The 19,337-nt window shown below is 47.8% G+C and overlaps 1 protein-coding gene across 21 annotated transcripts in view; it reads right to left on the minus strand.

Annotated features, from left to right (window-relative positions):
• Positions 1-19,337, minus strand: part of DCTN1 (dynactin subunit 1) — a 140,018-nt gene that overhangs the window by 41,621 nt on the left and 79,060 nt on the right. For 7 of the 21 annotated variants that reach the window (XM_043545024.1, XM_043545017.1, XM_037898496.2 and 4 more), the window contains exon 6: positions 3,352-3,369. The exons of the other annotated variants lie outside the window; for them this stretch is intronic. In XM_043545024.1, coding sequence (XP_043400959.1) covers positions 3,352-3,369 — 18 coding nt within the window. The remainder of the gene's footprint in view (positions 1-3,351; positions 3,370-19,337) is intronic. 21 annotated transcript variants of the gene reach the window in all.

The raw sequence follows: 19,337 nt of genomic DNA on the forward strand, positions 1-19,337 counted from the left end.
TATAAGGAGTTCTTGGTACTTGACAAAAATTAGTAGCCAAGGGCTGAAATATTTTAAACTGACAACCAACTTTGCACATTCAAGAAATACATCAGAACTGCCTGTTCCAACAGATGGATTTATACTAACCATAAATACCCCCGAGGGTGTTAATGAAGCCCCCTGAAAGATACACCAGCATCTCAGATCAAACAACCTTGAAATGGTCACTTCTGGGGCACTAAGGAAGTTGAGAGCATCTTTCCTAGATTAAACCATACAGGATCCTAACAAAACTTGTCTCCTGGCAGCTCTAACTAAAGCTACCCTGCCATTCCCATGAAAGGAAAAACAGCTAAGAAGCAGGCAATAGCATTTTTAATCCTTGTGCTGTTTCCCCTGTGTTATTAGGCTAGTTTAAGGGTGGAAGTTCATCAGTTTGGTCCCAGCCCATCAAACTCACTTTGTAAAGATGACACAGCCTGAGCGGTCAGCTATGAAATCCACTGGGGGAACGGCTCATTTGTAAATGAAGGTCATAACGATGGTTCACTGATCTCATCAGAGTGTAGAACAGACTGGTCTTGATGCTGCCTAGGCAGATCTGCTGTGTGTGTCCTGTATAACATTTGCTCGTTTCTTCTAATGAACGTTATAAACACTACAATCAAAAACCTCCCTCCCTTTGGCAGGCATTCCGGGGCCCCAGGGCATGTCTACGCTGCAGCCCAGGCAGAAAGACTCAGGCCAGTGGGACAAGAGCTAGCATGCTAACATTAGCAGCGGGACCGTTGCAGGTCAGCTGCAGCTCAGGCTCTCAGGCCCACTCAACTCCCTAGGCTGAGAGCCCAAGCTCCAGCCCAACCTGCAACAGCCGTGTTGCTAATTTTAGTGCACCAGGGTGAGACTCCAGCCGGGCTAGCAGGCTTGCTCCAAGCTGCAGTGCAGACATATCCTCAGGGTCTAGGGAGCACTTGCTGGTCGCCTGCAGAGAGCCAGCTAGTTACAGGTGCTAGCTCGTTTCCAGCCAGCAAAGCCCTCTGAAATACAGCTGGAAATACATCCCGTACGTTCCCAATACTCGTTTTCCATGTAAGCAATTGCTGCAGGCACCACAGGGAAGTGGTAGGGTTGCCAGTGGAAGGGGAGCCGGTCTGCGTGGCCATGAACAGAAGAGGTGGTGACACTCTAGTAAGAAGCGACCCACTGCTATGAAAGTGTTTGGGAACCTCTGTCCCACAGCTTGTCTGATACCTGAACTTTTTGAGGTCCCAGAAGAACAGGGCTACCAACCTTACCAGTTACAGCCTAATGAAGAACTTTGGGACCTCTTAAGAGCTCAGAAAGCTCTGTATCAAGTATTCCAGCCATGAATATTTCAACAGTCAGTGGTTCTGAACTGTGCTGCCTAATGCAAATAAATATTTGATGCCATTCTGTAACCTTTGTTCCTCCACAAGTCCCACATTCAATAGGAAAAGAAGTATCTGGGACCCAAAAGAGAAACACACAGGCTGGGAAAGCTTCACTGTCAGCATGCAGAAGTCAGGAAAGCCACCTGCTAGCTATCAACGTCTAGAAGAGCAAAGCACGGCCTAGGAAGTCCGCCTCGCCCTGTCCCCTTCCTCTTCAATATAAAGGTGCAGCTCCCAGGCCCTACTGGTCCCAACACACACCATTCCACCTGGAGTAGAATGGTCTCAATTTGGATCAAGATAGCAGTGTTCTCTGCTGGCAGCTGTAGGTGTGCGCTGCCCCCGTATATGGACTATGAGAGCAGCTGCAAGGCTCTTCATTTTAAGACCCCTCGGTGCGGTCAGTGGACTCCTAGTAAGTTATCACAGGCCCAAAGCCGGGGCTCGTGAACCACGGGAGCAGCATACAGCTGGAATTCCTGTTAACTGCATGTTTCCACACAGGCTACTCATACAGCGTGTGTGAGCGCTTCCAGCACCCAGTGGGTGAGCCCTGCTTGCACATTATAGGAGCTGGAAGCTGCTGAAGATAGGTACCCTAGGAACACAAACACTTTACTTCAAGACTGCAGCACCTGAGCCCATTACTCAAGTCTTCTCCAGAGGATGCTCAGCAGTTGGATAAACCTGCAGGAATTAATGTAGCTTCCCATTAACATAATTACAGGGCTTCCTCTCTAGCTGATTATTCTGGACAGTCACATGTTCTGTGCATTATTGCTAACTGTACCTTACAACAAGAAGCTTTACATGACACCTTCAAGAATCCAAGAGACCTAGCGCGTGATGGGCTTGCTCACACTCTCAGAAGTAGCCAAATACAGAGCAATCATAGGAGGAACAAATCCTACCAGGAAAGGAAATTTTAAGGTAGGGAAACTGCATATAAATCAGGTAATGATGGCAGACTTTAAAATTTCCCTGGAAGAAATGCAGGCTGGCGCTAACAGCCATCAAATCACCAGAAATGGATGTATATGGATCTTGGTTTCCAGACTTGGCCACAGCTCCGTTTTCTTTCTGCTCCCAAGAGCGATACAGAATCAGCATTTGCAAAACTTTTCTTTTGGAAGAGGATTTTAAAGGAGCTTTAAAAATAATCACCATACAGGAAAGTGTGTCACTCCCTTTGGTCAGCTTAAGATTCCAGATCCATACACCAGGTGCATTTACTGGAACAGAATTAAGAAAACACCTTCTGGCTGCTGCAGCTGAAACAATTAAAGTGGCAGGGAAAGGTGTACGTTTGCTTTTGGGCTATTTGTATTTTTAAACTTGTATTTCTAGCAGATCACTAGATGTAGATCTCACTAATTGCTCTTTTGAACTTAAAACACTGATATGCTAAAAAAACAAACATAAGGACACCCAGAGAACAAAAATCAGAGTCTCTACTGTAACCTACAGAAAAATATCAGCTCGACACAGGAAATCCACATAACAATAATCATTGGAAATTCTTAAAACACAGGCAAAAAATAAGAAGCAAAAGAGTCAATTAGCCAGCACGGCCAGAGAAGAGAAATAAAAACTATTACTAGCATGCGACTTTTATACAGCAAGCAGCCATGGGACGCTAAACCCCTGTCCTCTGATGTGAGCTGCAGAGGCACTGCATGCAACACAAACATCAGGCTGCCAGGTGAAATGGAAAAAGGACTTGAACACAAACTCAAAGGAAACACTACAAATTAAATTCAATTGCATCGTTTTGTCATTACACACCAACCCGCCCGGCTTGTCTCCCCAGAGATGCCCCAAAACTGAGTTGGAAACTCAAAATTAAAGCTCTGCAGTCGTAACATACCAAAAAAAAACCCCCAAAAAACCCCAAGCAAAACAAAAAAATGTTTAGAAGCAGCGTTAAAAATGATCATGTGGATACAGCGGATTGTACCTTCCGTGTTGTTGGGGCCTGCCTCATCATTGCAGAAAAGACAGAGGAAGAGAGAGAAAGAGAAAGAGGGAGGCAGAGAAAGAGAACGTTAAAACATTCAATCACAACAATGCAGCTCTCTGTAGACAGTCTCTCTCAAGCACAGTCTGCCCAGGAGCGCTTGCAAATGGCTGCAGCTTTTCCTTTTTATCTGCCATCCATTGACCCTGATAATCCAGCAACCGCTTCCCGAAACCCAGACTGCTAGGGACGCCGTTAATTAGCAAGACTCTAGTGTGCTGGAGTGCGGGTCCATCCTAGCAGCCGGAGCCACGGGCCACACTTCCTTTCTCCGCTGGCCTTTCCAACCACCGCCCCGGGCTCCTCATTACATCATCACTTATGGATTTTTCCCTCCCCTCTTCAAGTTCTTAGGCAGCCCTTAGATCCAGGCACAGCACCAGGGATTGAGCTGATGCTTTCCTTCCACAGGGAGGAGGGATGCACAGGGACTAACGTGCTCCTCTGTAACCTAGCAACACTTTAGGCTCAGCTGTCTCACTGGCTAATTAGAACATTTCTTCATCCCTCCTCCAGCAATAATGGGCCCGGCTCAGCATCTACGCATGCACGCAGAACCTCTTCACATGATACAGCCCAGCCTCCCTAGCTACTGGGAGCAGTCTACACACCAACCACAGGATCTACCAGAGCCCAGGGAACTGGTTCAAGGGGCAAGTTTGTTAGTTTCTGCAGTTTCAAACAAACACAAAGTCACCTTATAGTACTGAGAGTTCACCACCCAATACTACTCCTGTGTTCCCACCTTCCCCATTCATTCTCTCTCACACAGACACTCAGCTTCACAAGCACACAGGAAATACAACAGCAAAGATTTTTTAAAGTTTATTCAATTGAATAGCTGCGTGCAAAAATAGAGCCACAGTGAAACCCGCATCAGAGACCAGCCTTGAGAGCCTCCTGCCTTGAGAGTTTGCCCCCAAAGGCTGCCAGGGCATGGTCAGGAGGACCTGTTCCGCCATCAACAGGAGACACTGCAGTTAAGCAGACGTTTCTGAGCGCTAAAAACCTGGCTTCAGGGCACTGACAAGTTTAAACCTCAGATTTAACGCCTTTAAAGTTTTCTATCATTCCCAGGCTAATACCTGCCTAGAGCCAGTGGTTGAGAACATATTTCCCTTAAAACACAGGCAAAACCCTCACTAATGCTGTAGAACGTGAATTTAAAAGCTACAACAGTCTGGAAATTCTAGGTTAAGGCTTCCGTCCTGCCTGGCATCACTCTCCTCTTCCCCTGCTCCCCATTATAACAGCCTTCCGCTTCAGGCCAGAGACCCTACAAGAGTCCTAGCCTGTATGGGGGCCTGGGGAGCTTGCAGGCTGGCTATGTGGGGTAAAGGGGGTCTCTAGGCTGTATCCGAAGAGAACAGTCTCTCATTCACGCAGGGAGGGTGAAAGAGCCTCGATCCTGTGTTCAGAGGAGGAAATCTTTGGCCCTAGATGAGGGCAAGGTGTTGGAATCTCAGGCCTGGACCAGGAAGGCGTAGGAGGTTGCGATAATGTTCACAGGCCAGTGTGCAGAGCATCGGTCTGACCAGTGCAGAGCTGTTGTTGCCTGTAATGGAAATACTGATGGAAGAATGGTGAAAGAGGAGGGTGTCTGTAGCCTAGCGGAGGAGAGTAGGGAGGACAGTAGGGCAGTGGTGACAGCGCTGGCACATTAACTAGGAATTCCCTGATTTACAAGAAAACTATAAAGTCTAGTTTTTAAAATGATAACGTTCTACAGAATAAGGGCTTACACACTTTTTTGAAAAAAGAAAGGAAATATTCTTAGCCCTGGATCCCTTACTGACGGCATTTGCCTGGGAATTATTGACCCTAAATAACTTTTTAAACTGGGGAAATTAATTTTGTCCAATGCGTCGGTGACAGGAGTTCTTATCTAGGACTGGTGCATAGCACCAGTCCGAACGCTAGCCTGAGGTTCCACAGATATGAGTAGCAAAAAAGGTTTGTAAAACTGAAACCAACCCCCCCGGGCCCCGCCTCATAACAAAAAATGGGTTTGTCAATCACTTCAGGAATGTCTGAAGTTCTTCTCCTCTGGACCAGAGACCAAGTATGAGACGTTTGAGGCCAAACAAAAAATATTTTTGGGGAAGATACATTTGGAGAGGGTGGAAGGAAAAATAGATTTTGGAATGAAAACAGTCTAAATATGGAGTTTCTATGACTGTAAATTTCCTCAGGTATCGAAGTATCAGTTTCAAAATCAGGCAATGAAAGAGTTAAAATCACCCCACACCAGTCTAAGAAGTCCCCACATGTGAATAAATCTGTGCCCTCCATCCACGATCCCAAGAGATTCCCCAGCACCGGATGGGAACTATACTTACAAATAAGAGCCACACATGCAAAGTGCAATTCCAACAGTACCAGCAAAAGGGGGGCTGTTACTCCCTTAATCTGCAGAAAGAGCTTTTATTATCCAGCATTTACTATAATTAATTTTGAAGAGTAAAAGATGTTGGTGGAATCAGAAGGATTCAATATAACATGTATCAAACTGGTGCCAAACTCACCTTGACAGTGTCCCTTGAAATGAGAGAGGGTAGGCTGCTGACATCCCCAATACAAGTTTTTTTAAAACTACATTAAAGCTCTCCCTCACCTTCTATGCCTCTTCCCCTAACAATACAAGGAAGAGGCACCAATGGGTAGCAACACAAACTCTTGATTCACAGTTCAATGAGCCCAAATAATGCCATCATGAACTCTATATCTGGATGTTCCTACCATACCATATATTTTTCAGGGGCTGCAACATTCAGATTTCAAGGTCTTATTCATAATTTTGTTGATATGTACAAAGAGAACATTTTCCCTCTGAAAATTATCTATATATTTAGCATTAAAATCACCACTTCCAAGCTCCTTCTCTGGCCTATCAAGCTCTGAAGTGTCTTAGAAGCTGACAATGAGAAAGGTTATTTGAACAGACCAGCATACATAGGGCCAAAAACTGAAATGGCCACCAATCAGCCCATCTTTTAATTAAATTAACTAGACTTGATCAGAAATTTGTGTTCATTTAAAAGCACTACCAAGTGCACCGGGTTCAGCTTACAAAAACCACTCAGTAGCCTAAAGCACTGTTTTTCAACCTTTTTATCACTTGCAGACCCCTAAAAATGTTCAAAGGGAGGTGCGGACCCCTTTGAATCATAGAATCATAGAATATCAGGATTGGAAGGGACCTCAGGAGGTCATCTAGTCCAACCCCCTGCTCAGAGCAGGACCAATCCCCAATCAAATCATCCCAGCCAAGGCTTTGTCAAGCCTGACCTTAAAAACTTCCAAGGAAGGAGATTCTACCACCTCCCTAGGTAACGCATTCCAGTGTTTCACCACCCTCCTAGTGAAAAAGTTTTTCCTAATATCCAACCTAAACCTCCCCCACTGCAACTTGAGACCATTACTCCTTGTCCTGTCCTCTTCTACCACTGAGAATAGTCTAGAACCATCCTCTCTGGAACCACCTCTCAGGTAGTTGAAAGCAGCTATCAAATCCCCCCTCATTCTTCTCTTCTGCAGACTAAACAGTCCTAGTTCCCTCAGCCTCTCCTCATAAGTCATGTGTTCCAGACCCCTAATCATTTTTGTTGCCCTTCGCTGGACTCTCTCCAATTTATCCACATCCTTCTTGTAGTGTGGGGCCCAAAACTGGACACAGTACTCCAGATGAGGCCTCACCAATGTCGAATAGAGGGGAATGATCACGTCCCTCGATCTGCTCGCTATGCCCCTACTTATACATCCCAAAATGCCATTGGCCTTCTTGGCAACAAGGGCACACTGCTGACTCATATCCAGCTTCTCGTCCACTGTAACCCCTAGGTCCTTTTCCGCAGAACTGCTGCCTAGCCATTCGGTCCCTAGTCTGTAGCTGTGCATTGGGTTCTTCCATCCTAAGTGCAGCACCCTGCACTTATCCTTATTGAACCTCATCAGGTTTCTTTTGGCCCAATCCTCCAATTTGTCTAGGTCCCTCTGTATCCTATCTCTGCCCTCCAGCGTATCTACCACTCCTCCCAGTTTAGTATCATCCACAAATTTGCTGAGAGTGCAATCCACACCATCCTCCAGATCATTTATGAAGATATTGAACAAAACCGGCCCCAGGACCGACCCCTGGGGCACTCCACTTGACACCGGCTGCCAACTAGACATGGAGCCATTGATCACTACCCGTTGAGCCCGACAATCTAGCCAACTTTCTACCCACCTTATAGTGCATTCATCCAGCCCATACTTCTTTAACTTGCTGACAAGAATACTGTGGGAGACCGTGTCAAAAGCTTTGCTAAAGTCAAGAAACAATACATCCACTGCTTTCCCTTCATCCACAGAATCAGTAATCTCATCATAGAAGGCGATTAGATTAGTCAGGCATGACCTTCCCTTGGTGGATCCATGCTGACTGTTCCTGATCACTTTCCTCTCGTGTAAGTGCTTCAGGATTGATTCCTTGAGGACCTGCTCCATAATTTTTCCGGGGACTGAGGTGAGGCTGACTGGCCTGTAGTTCCCAGGATCCTCCTTCTTCCCTTTTTTAAAGATTGGCACTACATTGGAAATCTTAGGCATAACCTGCGGACCCCCAAGGGTCTGTGGACCACAGGTTGAAAACCACTGGTGGGAAAGGGAAAAGGAAAGCAGATTCTGGTTTTTTGTTGCACATTAAGAAAATAAAACTGATTTAGGACAATAGGAGATCAGCATAACAGGCTGCTCACCGATCACAGCCCCAGTTCGTTTGGGTTTAAAATGAGATGGATTGCTGAATATTGCTCCTATCAATGGGGAGGAAGGCCATTTTCTTGTTAATATCTGCCCAGCTGACACTGAACAGGGCAATCGTGCATCTCTTTTGAACAATAAAGTACAGGTAAAGCCCATAGCACTCGGTCAGTCTTGAACTGAATTTTTCACTTGAAGCACTATGGACCAGATTCCGTCTGGCTCTGGCCACGTCCCTTGCCCTACAAGGCTGTGCAAGTCCTGGGAAGAAAATAAATGATGCAGAGCTTGGTTAAATGCAGAAAATGGAGAGCATTTCTAACAATGCAGGCCTATGTTGTGCCACCAATTTGCTGCTAAGCATCAATTTATATCTGAAACACTAAGTTGCCAGGCCAAAGATTGTGTCTTCCTCTTGGGAAGCAGCTGCAAAGCCTAAAACCCCTGACGAGTACCAATGGAGAGCACAGACAGGTCCTTCAGGGACTCAGGACTTCATTTATTGGTAGACCCTATAGCACGTGACCTAGATAGAGATGACAGAGCAGAGGAGCAGCTTGTCGGCTTCTCCCAAAGGAGCATGCCTTGGTTCCAAGCTGGATTATATACACACACAACATGACCATATTTTTCAGAAATCTGCTGTCTGGCAACAATTTACTGAGCGAGAACACCTTAGCAACAAGAGGGGATTTCTGTTTAATTATTCAAAACATTTTCCTCTGGCAGCATTATAGATAATGGATGTCTTCAAGCACAGAATCCATACTAGCTACCTACAGCATCACCATAATATGGAGGGCAGACACAAGTTAGAGATCCCAGGACGTAACACGGCTACATGCTCAGCTCAAGATGTGGTATTGCAGGCTTGGGCCTATAGTTTCCGTAGGCTGCTTCTCTGTTGTCATCTGTTCTGCGCAATTTAGATACAGCCATCAGGCTCCTGGCAGGTGGCCAAGTGCATCCATCAGGCTACTTACCCATACTTCCTGGTGCAGGGGTCAGAACCTTCAGCAATGCTACATTGCATGGGCTAATGGAACGTGGGAGTCCACTGCACATGCCAATCAGTTAGCCAGTGGCTTAGGACCTTTCTGTTCCTGCGGGGTGGATAAGAGGCATCTCTAAATTCAGTAAAAGAGGGTGATGCTTTATGGGCAGGAGATGGAGGAGCAAGGAAACATCAGGCGGGTTCAGTCAGCGCCACCTTCCATAAAGTGGCCTCTGGTTGATTTCCAGACAGGATCTCTTCAGCAAGCTGAAGGTACTGGAGCTTTTCTGGATCTCTGTGGAATTCTGATAAAGACCAGCATCTGTCTGGGCATCTACCTTGAGGCAGCAGCTCTCCACACCACACCAACAGCATCACATACTTGATGTTGGCCATGCCAAAGCCTTTATGCAAAAAGCATGTATTATCTGGTGGTGGTGAAAGCTCTGTTCCATAGCTAGCCCTGCCTTTTGCTATGGAACCTGGTAGTCCAGAACCTGTAAAGGAGCAGCTCACAAATCCCAGCAGTACTAAAATTCAGGGCTCTGGGATGCAGTGCCTTTAAAGTTTGGCCAATCTTACCCCTGGGCATTGCTACCCCAACCACTAAGTTCTTATGCAGGAAAGAGGGTGGGAGATGTAGATGGCAGCATCCCCAGCGTAAGATATCCCCGTTTTCTGCTCCCTGGGACGAGGAGAGAGGCGTGAGGCGTCCTCCACACTTTCAGCTACTCATCAAGAATAGGCTGCAAAGGCAAGAGCAGTTTTGTGGCAAGGCTGCTCTTGACCTAGCTACTCTGGCCCTTACGAATTCCCTGAGTGGACGAAAAATAATTAATTCAATCCAGCGGTTCTCGCAAGCTGCTTTAAACGTGGCGAGAAGTTTGGATTCTGCAGATCAGAATCACTTGTTTGCTGCTGTGGACCTTTAGCAAATCCTGATGGGTCCTCAGTGTCCAAAAGGTAGCAATAGGCCTCAAGAAAATCCCTCGGCTTCCTGACCCACCTGGGATGTCAATAAGGGGCAACTGCCAGCGACAACACAGCGTCAGCTACCACAGCTTGCGCCAAACCCTGGAGCGGGTGGTTCAGGAGGGATCTGCATCTACATCTGGTTGGTCATGTTGAGCCAACAAAGCCAACTCCCAGCACACTCCTCACTGCAGGATCCTCTGAACGGCGTGTTAAATGGGGCACTTCTGTCTCTGGGATTAGCCTGCTGATCAGGCTCTGACCATGCGCGGTCGTCAGGGGTTTTGAATTCTTCTGTTTGGAGCTGCCTGGAGTCAGGGGCTTCAGCAGGGGCACATCTGATGGCAGCTGGCTCTGGGGCACCCCCCATGTTTGACAGTGCCCCGGAGGCAGCGCCACGTCGGAGAAACTGCAGCTCCGTGCCCCACTGTGAGCAGCAGGGCTCTCAGACGTCTGACAAAGCAGATCTGCTGAACCTCATGGGAAGCTGAATCCAAATCACAGACAAACTCCAGTTCCCAGGGGTAGGACTTGTCGTAGGCTTCCGCTTAAAGGTTGAAAAACCAACCAACCAAAAACAAAAGTGGGGGGGAGGGGGGAATCCACTGAAGCAGCAGAGCAGCAGGGAAGGAGCGCTGAGCACACGCCCCCAAGAGCTGCCACACGGATGCACGGCAATAACAGAGCTGCAGAAACTATTCCAAAGAGAGGATTTCCAGAGTCAAGGCCTTCACAGCGCTAGGGAAAGGAGCCACCACCCCAGGAGGGCCATGAAGAGTGGGGTGCGCCGAAGCATTTAAGAGGCAGAGAACTGAAACAGACATCACAATTATTTGACAAAGGCAGGGTCAGCCCAAGACTGGATACCCAGAAATGGATCGTGCCAGCTGAGCAGAGCCACAGTCCATGTCTAAGTGCAAGTATCTCTCCACCTCCACTAACTGAAGCTTCTGTGAGTGCTCTTAGAGCCAGCCACAGCCAGAGAACTGATGAAGTTTTCACAGGGATTTATTTATGAACCTTTCACTCATTTTCACCCACACAGTTATAGCAGAACACACTCAGGAATTTGCCTTTATTGTTCAATTCTACCCGCAACAATCAGTCTGTACAAATGGTGTGGGGGACCCAGATAACACACACCAGCGTACAAGTGTAAAAAGTGCAACACACTGAGTACGTTTCCCAGACCTGAGGAAGAGCTCGGGTGTAGTTCAAAAGCTTGTCTCTCTCACCAGCAGAAGTCAGTCCAATCAAAGATATTCCCTCCCCCATCTTGTCTCTCTGATATCCTGGGACCGAGACAGCTACAGCAACCTTGTTTTCTAAATGGCACTCACGGGAATATGCCATTGGCAGAACGTAGTGGAATCTAAATGTACACTACGCTATCGGTGTGTGTTACAGTGAAGACTATTGTCCACTATACACTGGCCACACACAGGCCTGGTTTACACTAGAAAATTAAGTTGGTTTAACTACATTGGCCAGGGGTGTGAAAAATCCACACCCCCTGCGCAGTGTAGTTAAGCCAACCTAAGTCCCTGTGTAGAAAGCACTTGGTCGATGGCAGAATTCTCCCATCCAGCTAGCTTCTGGCTCTCAGGGAGGTGGACCCCTACGCCGATGGGAGACTCCTTCCCGTCGGCGTAGGCAGCGTCCACGCTGAAGTGCTACCGCACCGCAGCTGGAGTGGCACAGCCATGCCGCTGTAGCGTTTTAAGTGTACGCAAGCCCACAGAGAAAGACTTCTGGACTGGACTTTGAAGGCACTAACAGCTCCAGAGAATCTCTAGTTACATTAGCACATTGCCATGTTCTCTGTTTGGATAATAGCTTTAGTTGGCAATTTTACCCAAACAGTGCCCAGCACTCCTCTGGAATAATGTCTGTCTACTAGCCAAAGGCAACTGAGAGCTGCTTGTAGGATGCCCCTTACTTGGCAGTGTGCACAGCACAGCATTCACTGAGTCACACAGAAGCTGACAGGGATGTTTTTTTCAGTTACGAGAATCAGGGATCATATGAGAAGTGGAAAGAGCCAACAGGTCATTGAATGACTCAACGCCTTTTCTAATGCAGGTTCCCAATTTTAGAAAGCTGGAATATATATGCACCTGTCCAAAGTAGTGTCTGTGTCAATGGGGTACTGGCAGCATCTTTTACAAATGCATTAGTCCTAGGACAATTACTAAATAGGTAAAGCTAGAGAGGAGAAAACACACTGGTTCTTAAATAGAAAAGGAGGACTTGTGGCACCTTAGAGACTCACAAATTTATTTGAGCATAAGCTTTCGCGAGCTACAGCTCACTTCATTGGATGCATTCCTTCCTTGTTCTTAAATGGAACAATTCAAAATTAAAAAGGTGAGAAAGCTGATCAACACCGTCCAGTACAAAATAAGCACTCTCAGAACTGGATGGAAGGTATGCCTTGAAAAGTGACTGATTTCATGGTCATAGGAAGCAATAAAGGTCTCATGGGGCCAGTTCATAAACTAAGACATTTAGACCTTCCTAACTCCTCTGGGCAGCAGGCCCAATACATGTTTTACTTCTGGGTCTTTAATGGCAGAGCTGCTGCCAGGCCAACGCTATAACGCTCTGTGTACGCAAGAACACTGGAGCACACTTGCAACAATAAACAGCAGCTACTGGCTTGTTCTACCATCTACTGCTCTTGTTGAACTCAGCAGCTTTCACCATGATTAATACGGAAATAGTCTGAACCTGCACCAAAAATATTGCCATCAAGTAGCAGTGCTCATTCGTTAAAGAAATTACACACTGTCATCACAGCTTATAGGCTGGGCGAGAGAAATGTTTGCCAGCTAAGTGAAGAATTCACTGTAAAAGAAGAGTTCTCAAGTGCATGGGATCCATTCTGTCCCCTCACCACACACACACACACGCAGGCTCAGGAAAACTGACATGTCCGCCCTGCAATCCAGATGAGAAACACACACTTCAGAAGGATCATCTGGTTCTTCTTTCATTTAAAAAATTAAATCGGGCTTGGGTCGTTCCATTTTCTTTAAAGAAAATCAAAACTCAGAGCATCCATAAGCAGACATGCACCTGGGTCCCTCAAGGACAGAGCAGGCGCATCTGCTCAAGAAACGGAGACATTAGTACAGTACACAAACTCCCAAGAGAGGCTCCTGGGAGTGGACACTGCGTGAAGTAGTAGAATAAGAGATGTAACACGAGATGGACAAAGTAGCAGCAGCTGCTGCATGCATGAGAGACGAGGGAGCCCTGTTTGTTATGAATCTTTTGTACTTGGGCTCAGAATACAACCCTTAAAAATGAGTCCAGAGCAATGCATGTTCTGCTCACAGCTGAATGGTCTCTGGGATGGTGCAAGCAATGGGGCTGCTCTTACAGGTCACCGGATGAAGCTCGGGTAGATTCTGCACACAGAGAATTATAAAGCTCGGCTAAAATAAAGGCAGGGAACAGACTGGCTCCAAGCCACCTGCTATGGGGCAGACACAAACTATTTGATGAATCACTGAATCAACTCCCAATAATGCGCCCTAGAAACAAAGTTTTTCATTGTCTCCATTCAGCTGTGGTGTAAAATGGACAAAGCACTAGCTGGCTACACTCCCCCTCACAAAGGCCTCAAACTTCCAGTATCAGATGGAGCAGGCGCTCGGTTTCAGCTTCAGACAACTCTGCCAGCCACAATCTGCCCATCCGATGAAGTGAGCTTATGCTCAAATAAATTTATTAGTCTCTAAGGTGCCATAAATCTGCCCACTGCGACTGTTCGACTGACTGCAGCCCTGAATCTCTTCAGCTGGGACCCCGCTAGCCAGTCAGGCAGCTCCCCTGGTTGGCTAATTTATAACTCTGTGCAGTGTATCTGCCGAACCGTCAGCTAAACGGTACCATTTAGTTCTCCTATCTCTATTTTAAAACGACCCAGCATCTTCTGCCTCTGTACAGCACGAGGGGCAATGGAGGAGTCTGTTTGGTCCCTCAGAGCCCGCTCCCTGCTCTGAGTGCAGAAATGTGGCAGAGTGGTACTTTTAGCCCATACATATATGTTAGGTGCAGTATACACATTAATAGGTATTACGTGCATGGTATTAACATAGTACACATTATGGAGATGGAGCTGGGAATTAATATTAATTGAATGTATTACGCTCTTCCCACAATTCTGTTCACCCATGTCAAGCATCCCACAATGCTTTGCAAAGCTGGAGTTAGCTTCGGCATTGGAAAACAGGAAACTTACCAAAGCAAAGATACATGAATACTTTGTACCAAGTACAGTTAGCAAGTGCTTTCCTGACTCATCAACACTTGGAATGTAGCATTCAAAATCGAGACATGAGAAAGTATAGGGAGGCACCAAGGACAAAGCTGGCACAAAGTAGTGGGTTAAACTTAAAGTTTAAGTGATGTATAAAGAGTTTTGTAACTTCTAAAATCACACCATAAATAGTAGCAGCTGAAATGCGCATCTCTGAAGCACAAAGGTGAACACGCAGCAAGAATTTGCGTCCCAGAAGGAAAGTATGTACATCTCCTTCTCGCACTGTATTGCTTTATCTTTATACATTTGACTAAGTTCGGTTATTTGGTCTTGAACATTAAGAACGTGTAGTCAAACAATTGGCTACATCTCTGAGAGTATGTCTACATTACGAAATGAGGTCAAATTTATAGAAGTCGATTTTTAGAAAGCAATTTTATACAGTCGATTGTGTGTGTCCCCACCAAGCGCATTAAGTCGGAGGAGTGCGTCCACAGTATCGAGGCTAGCGTTGACCTTCAGAGCGTTGCACTGTAGGTAGCTATCCCACAGTTCCCGCAGTCTCCACCGCCCATTGGAATTCTGGGTTAAGCTCACAATGCCTGATGGGGCAAAAACATTGTCGCAGGTGGTTTTGGGTACATGTGTCACCCCTCCCTCCGTGAAAGCAACGGCAGAGAATCGTTTCGTGCCTTTTTTCCATGCGGGCGCCATACTGCTTTCAGCAGACGGTGAGGTAAGACTGCTAACCGTCATCATCGAACCACCACTTCCGCTGCCACTCTGCTCTCCTGCTCTTGTCTCGATAGCGAATTTATCCATGTTGTCTCTCATGGGCTCCCACTTTCGCTGCAACTCAGCTCTCCTGCTCTCATGAATCCACCTCACAGGTCGTCAGCCACCGCTTCCGCTGCCACTCTACTCTCCTGCTCTCCTGGTGGTCTCGCAGAGCCACTTCCGCTGACACTCTGCTCAGCGGCTCTTGTCTCGCCATGACAAGGCGAACGTGCAACCCGCTCAGCTGTTGTGTCCTGGCAGCAGACAGTGCAGTAGGTCTGCAAACCATCGTCATTGAACGACCGCTTCCGCTGGCACTCTGCTCTCCTGCAGACGCCACACCATGATAAGCATGGAGCCCACTCAGATCACCGCAGCAGTTATGAGCATTCTAAACACCTCTCACATTGTCCTGGGGTATGTACAGAACCAGAACCTGCAAAAGCAGGCGAGGAGGCGATGGTAGCACGGTGACAAGAGTGACGAGGACATGGGCACAGACTTCTCTCAAAGCACTGGCCCCAGCAATTTGGACATCCTGGTGGCAATGGGGCAGGCTCACGCCGTGGAACGCCGATTCTGGGCCCGGGAAACAAGCACAGGCTGGTGGGACCGCAAGTGTTGCAGGTCTGGGATGATTCTCAGTGGCTGCAAAACTTTCACATGCGTAAGGGCACTTTCATGGAACTTTGTGACTTGCTTTCCCCTGCCCTGAGGCACAAGAATACCAAGATGAGAGCAGCCCTCACAGTTGAGAAGCAAGTGGCAATAGCCCTGTGGAAGCTTGCAACGCCAGACAGCTACCGGTCAGTCGGGAATCAATTTGGAGTGGGCAAATCTACTGCGGGGGCTGCTGTGATCCAAGTAGCCAATGAAATCACTAAGCTGCTGCTAACAAGGATAGTGATTCTGGGAAATGTGCAGGTCATAGCAGATGGCTTTGCTGCAATGGGATTCCCTAACTGTGGTGGGGCGATAGACAGAACGCATATCCCTATCTTGGGACCGGAGCACCAAGGCAGCTAGTACACAGACCGAAAGGGGTACTTTTCAATGGTGTTGCAAGCACTGGTGGATCACAAGGGACGTTTCACCAACATCAACATGGGATGGCTGGGAAAGGTACATGACGCTCGCATCTTCAGGAACTCTGGTCTGTATGAACAGCTGCAGCAAGGGACTTACTTTCCAGACCAGAAAATAACCATTGGGGATGTTGAAATGCCTATAGTTATCCTTGGGGACCCAGCCTACCCCTTAATGCCATGGCTCGTGAAGCCATACATGGGCCGCCAGGACAGTAGTCAGGAGCTGTTCAACTTTCGGCTGAGCAAGTGCAGAATGGTGGTAGAATGTGCATTTGGACGTTTAAAAGCGCGCTGGCGCAGTTAGACCTCAGCGAAACCAATATTCCCATTGTTATTACTGCTTGTTATGTGCTCCACAATATCTGTGAGAGTAAGGGGGAGACGTTTATGGCGGGGTGGGAACTTGCGGCAAATTGCCTGGCCGCTGATTATGCGCAGCCAGACACCAAGGCTGTTAGAAGAGCACAGGAGGGCGATGCATCAGAGAAGCTTTGAAAACCAGTTTCATGGCTGACCAGGCTACGGTGTGGCAGTTCTGTTTGTTTCTCCTTGATGAAAACCCGCCCTCTTGGTTCACTCTACTTCCCTGTAAGCCAACCCCCCCTCCCCCCCCGCCATCACTGCTTGCAGAGGCAATAGAGTCATTGTTGTTTCAAATTCATGCATTCTTTATTAATTTGTCACACAAATAGAGGGATAACTGCCAGGGTAGCCCAGGAGGGGTGGGGGAGGAGGGAAGCACTGGGTGGGGTGGGGGAGGAGGGAAGGACAAAGCCACACTGCACTTCCAAACTTATTGAATGCCAGCCTTCTGTTCCTTGAGCAGTCCTCTGGGGTGGAGTGTTTGGGTGCCCGGAGGCCCACCCACCCCGTATTCTTGGGCATCTGGGTAAGGAGGCTATGGAACTTGCGGAGGAGGGCGGTTGGTTACACAGGGGCTGCAGTGGCGGTCTGTGCCTTTCCTACATCTCAACCATACGCCGAAGCACATCAGTCTGATCATCCAATAGCCTCAGCATTGCATCCTGCCTCCTCTGATCATGCTGCCGCTACCTTTCCTCTTGATCCCGCCACCTCTCCTGTTGCTCCCGCCTCCTGTCCTCACGTTCATTTTGTGCTTTCCTAGACTCTGCCACTGTCTGCCTCCACGCATTCTGCTGGGCTTTTTCAGTTTGGGTGGACTGCATGAGCTCAGAGAACATTTCATCGCGAGTGCGTTTTTTTCCACTTCTTATCTGCGCTAGCCTCTGGGACGGAGATACTAGTCGCAGCGTTGAAACATTTGCAGCTGTGGGAGGAAAAAAAGGGAGATTAAAACTGAAAAAGACACACTGGCCATTTAAAAGGAGGGGCTGATGTTTTCGGGTTAACATACAGTACAAACCCAACTAACCCTCCCCCCACACACACACACCCAATTCTCTGGGATGATCGCTTCATCCCTCCCCCCACCGCGTGGCTAACAGTGGGGATGATTTCTTTTCAGCCACAGGCAAACAGCACAGCAGGAACGGCCACCTCTGAATGTCCCCTGAATAAAATTCCCCTATTTCAACCAGGTGACCGTGAATGATGTCACTCTCCTGAGGATAACAGAGAGAGATAAAGAACGGATGTTGCTTGAATGCCAAAGACCGGGCCCACAAGCTGCCATGCTTTCTTATGCAAGGATTCCAGACTACGTGCTACTGACCTGCCATGGTAAAGTGTCCTACCATGGAGGATGCAATAAGGCTGCCCTCCCCAGAAACCTTTTGCAAAGGCTTTGGGAATATCTCCAGGACAGCTTCATTGAGATGTCCCTGGAGGATTTCCACCCCATCCCCAGACACGTTAACAGACTTTTCCAGTAGCTGTACAGGCCGCGAATGCATCCCAAGTCTGCAGGGCAAAGTAATCATTAAACACGCTTGCTTTTAAACCATGTATTATATTTACAAAGGTACACTCACCAGAGCTTCCTTCTCCACCTTCGAGGTCCGGGAGCCCGGGTTGGGAGGGTATTAGATCTATGGTGATAAACAGTTCCTGGCTGTAGGGGAAAACAGTTTCTCCGCATGCCTGGTGTGCGCTATCATCTTCCTTGTCCCCAAAATCCTCATTCCTGTTGCGTGAGACTCCCCCCTTGCAGGAGTCCACGTGCAGGGGTGGGGCAGTGGTAGGGGCACCCCCTAGAATTGCATGCAGCTCATCATAGAAGCGGCATGTCTGGGGCTCTGATCCCAAGTGGGCGTTTGCCTCTTGGGTTTTTTGGTAGGCTTGCCTAAGCTCCTTAAGTTTCACGCAGCACTGCTGCGGGTCCCTGTGATAGCCTCTGTCCTTCATGCCCTGGGAGATTTTTTCAAATATTTTGGCATTTCGTCTTTTGAAAAGGAGTTCTGATAGCACGGATTCGTCTCCCCATACAGCGATCAGATCCAGTGCCTCCCATTCGTCCATGCTGGAGCTCTTTTGCAATTCTGGGACTCCATGGTCACCTCTGCTGATGAGATCTGCACGGTCACCTGTGCTGATCAGCTTGCCACACTGGCCAAACAGGAAATGAAATTCAAAAGTTTGCGGGGCTTTTCCTGTCTACCCGGCCAGTGCACCTGAATTCAGAGCGCTGTCCAGAGCTGTCACAATGGAGCACTGTGGGATAGCTCCCGGAGGCCAATACCGTCAAACTGCATCCACACTAACCCATATTCGACCCGGCGATGTCAATTTCAGCGCTAATCCCCTCGTCGGGGAGGAGTACAGAAATCAATGTTAAGAGCCCATTAAGTTGACAAAAATGGCTTCGTCGTGTGGATGGGTGCAGGGTTAAATCGATGTAACACCGCTAAATTCGACCTAAACTCGTAGCGTACAGCAGGGCTGAGTCAATAGGACACTATGCACCAGCCTGGGCATTCCATGCAACTGCCATAATCCCGTAAGTGAACTCTCCAAAGCCACTGTCCAGGGAGGCCAGGATCCCTGAATGTGGGAACAGGACACTGCCCATCTTTCTGAGCAGAGGTCAGGCTGTATCTCATGGAAAACAGAGTAGGGCAGTGCCCACCACAACCATCTTCAACTGCTTCTGCCCTTTGCTATT

The sequence above is a fragment of the Chelonia mydas genome, chromosome 4 (genome assembly GCF_015237465.2).
Source record: "Chelonia mydas isolate rCheMyd1 chromosome 4, rCheMyd1.pri.v2, whole genome shotgun sequence".
Lineage (NCBI taxonomy): Eukaryota > Metazoa > Chordata > Testudines > Cheloniidae > Chelonia > Chelonia mydas.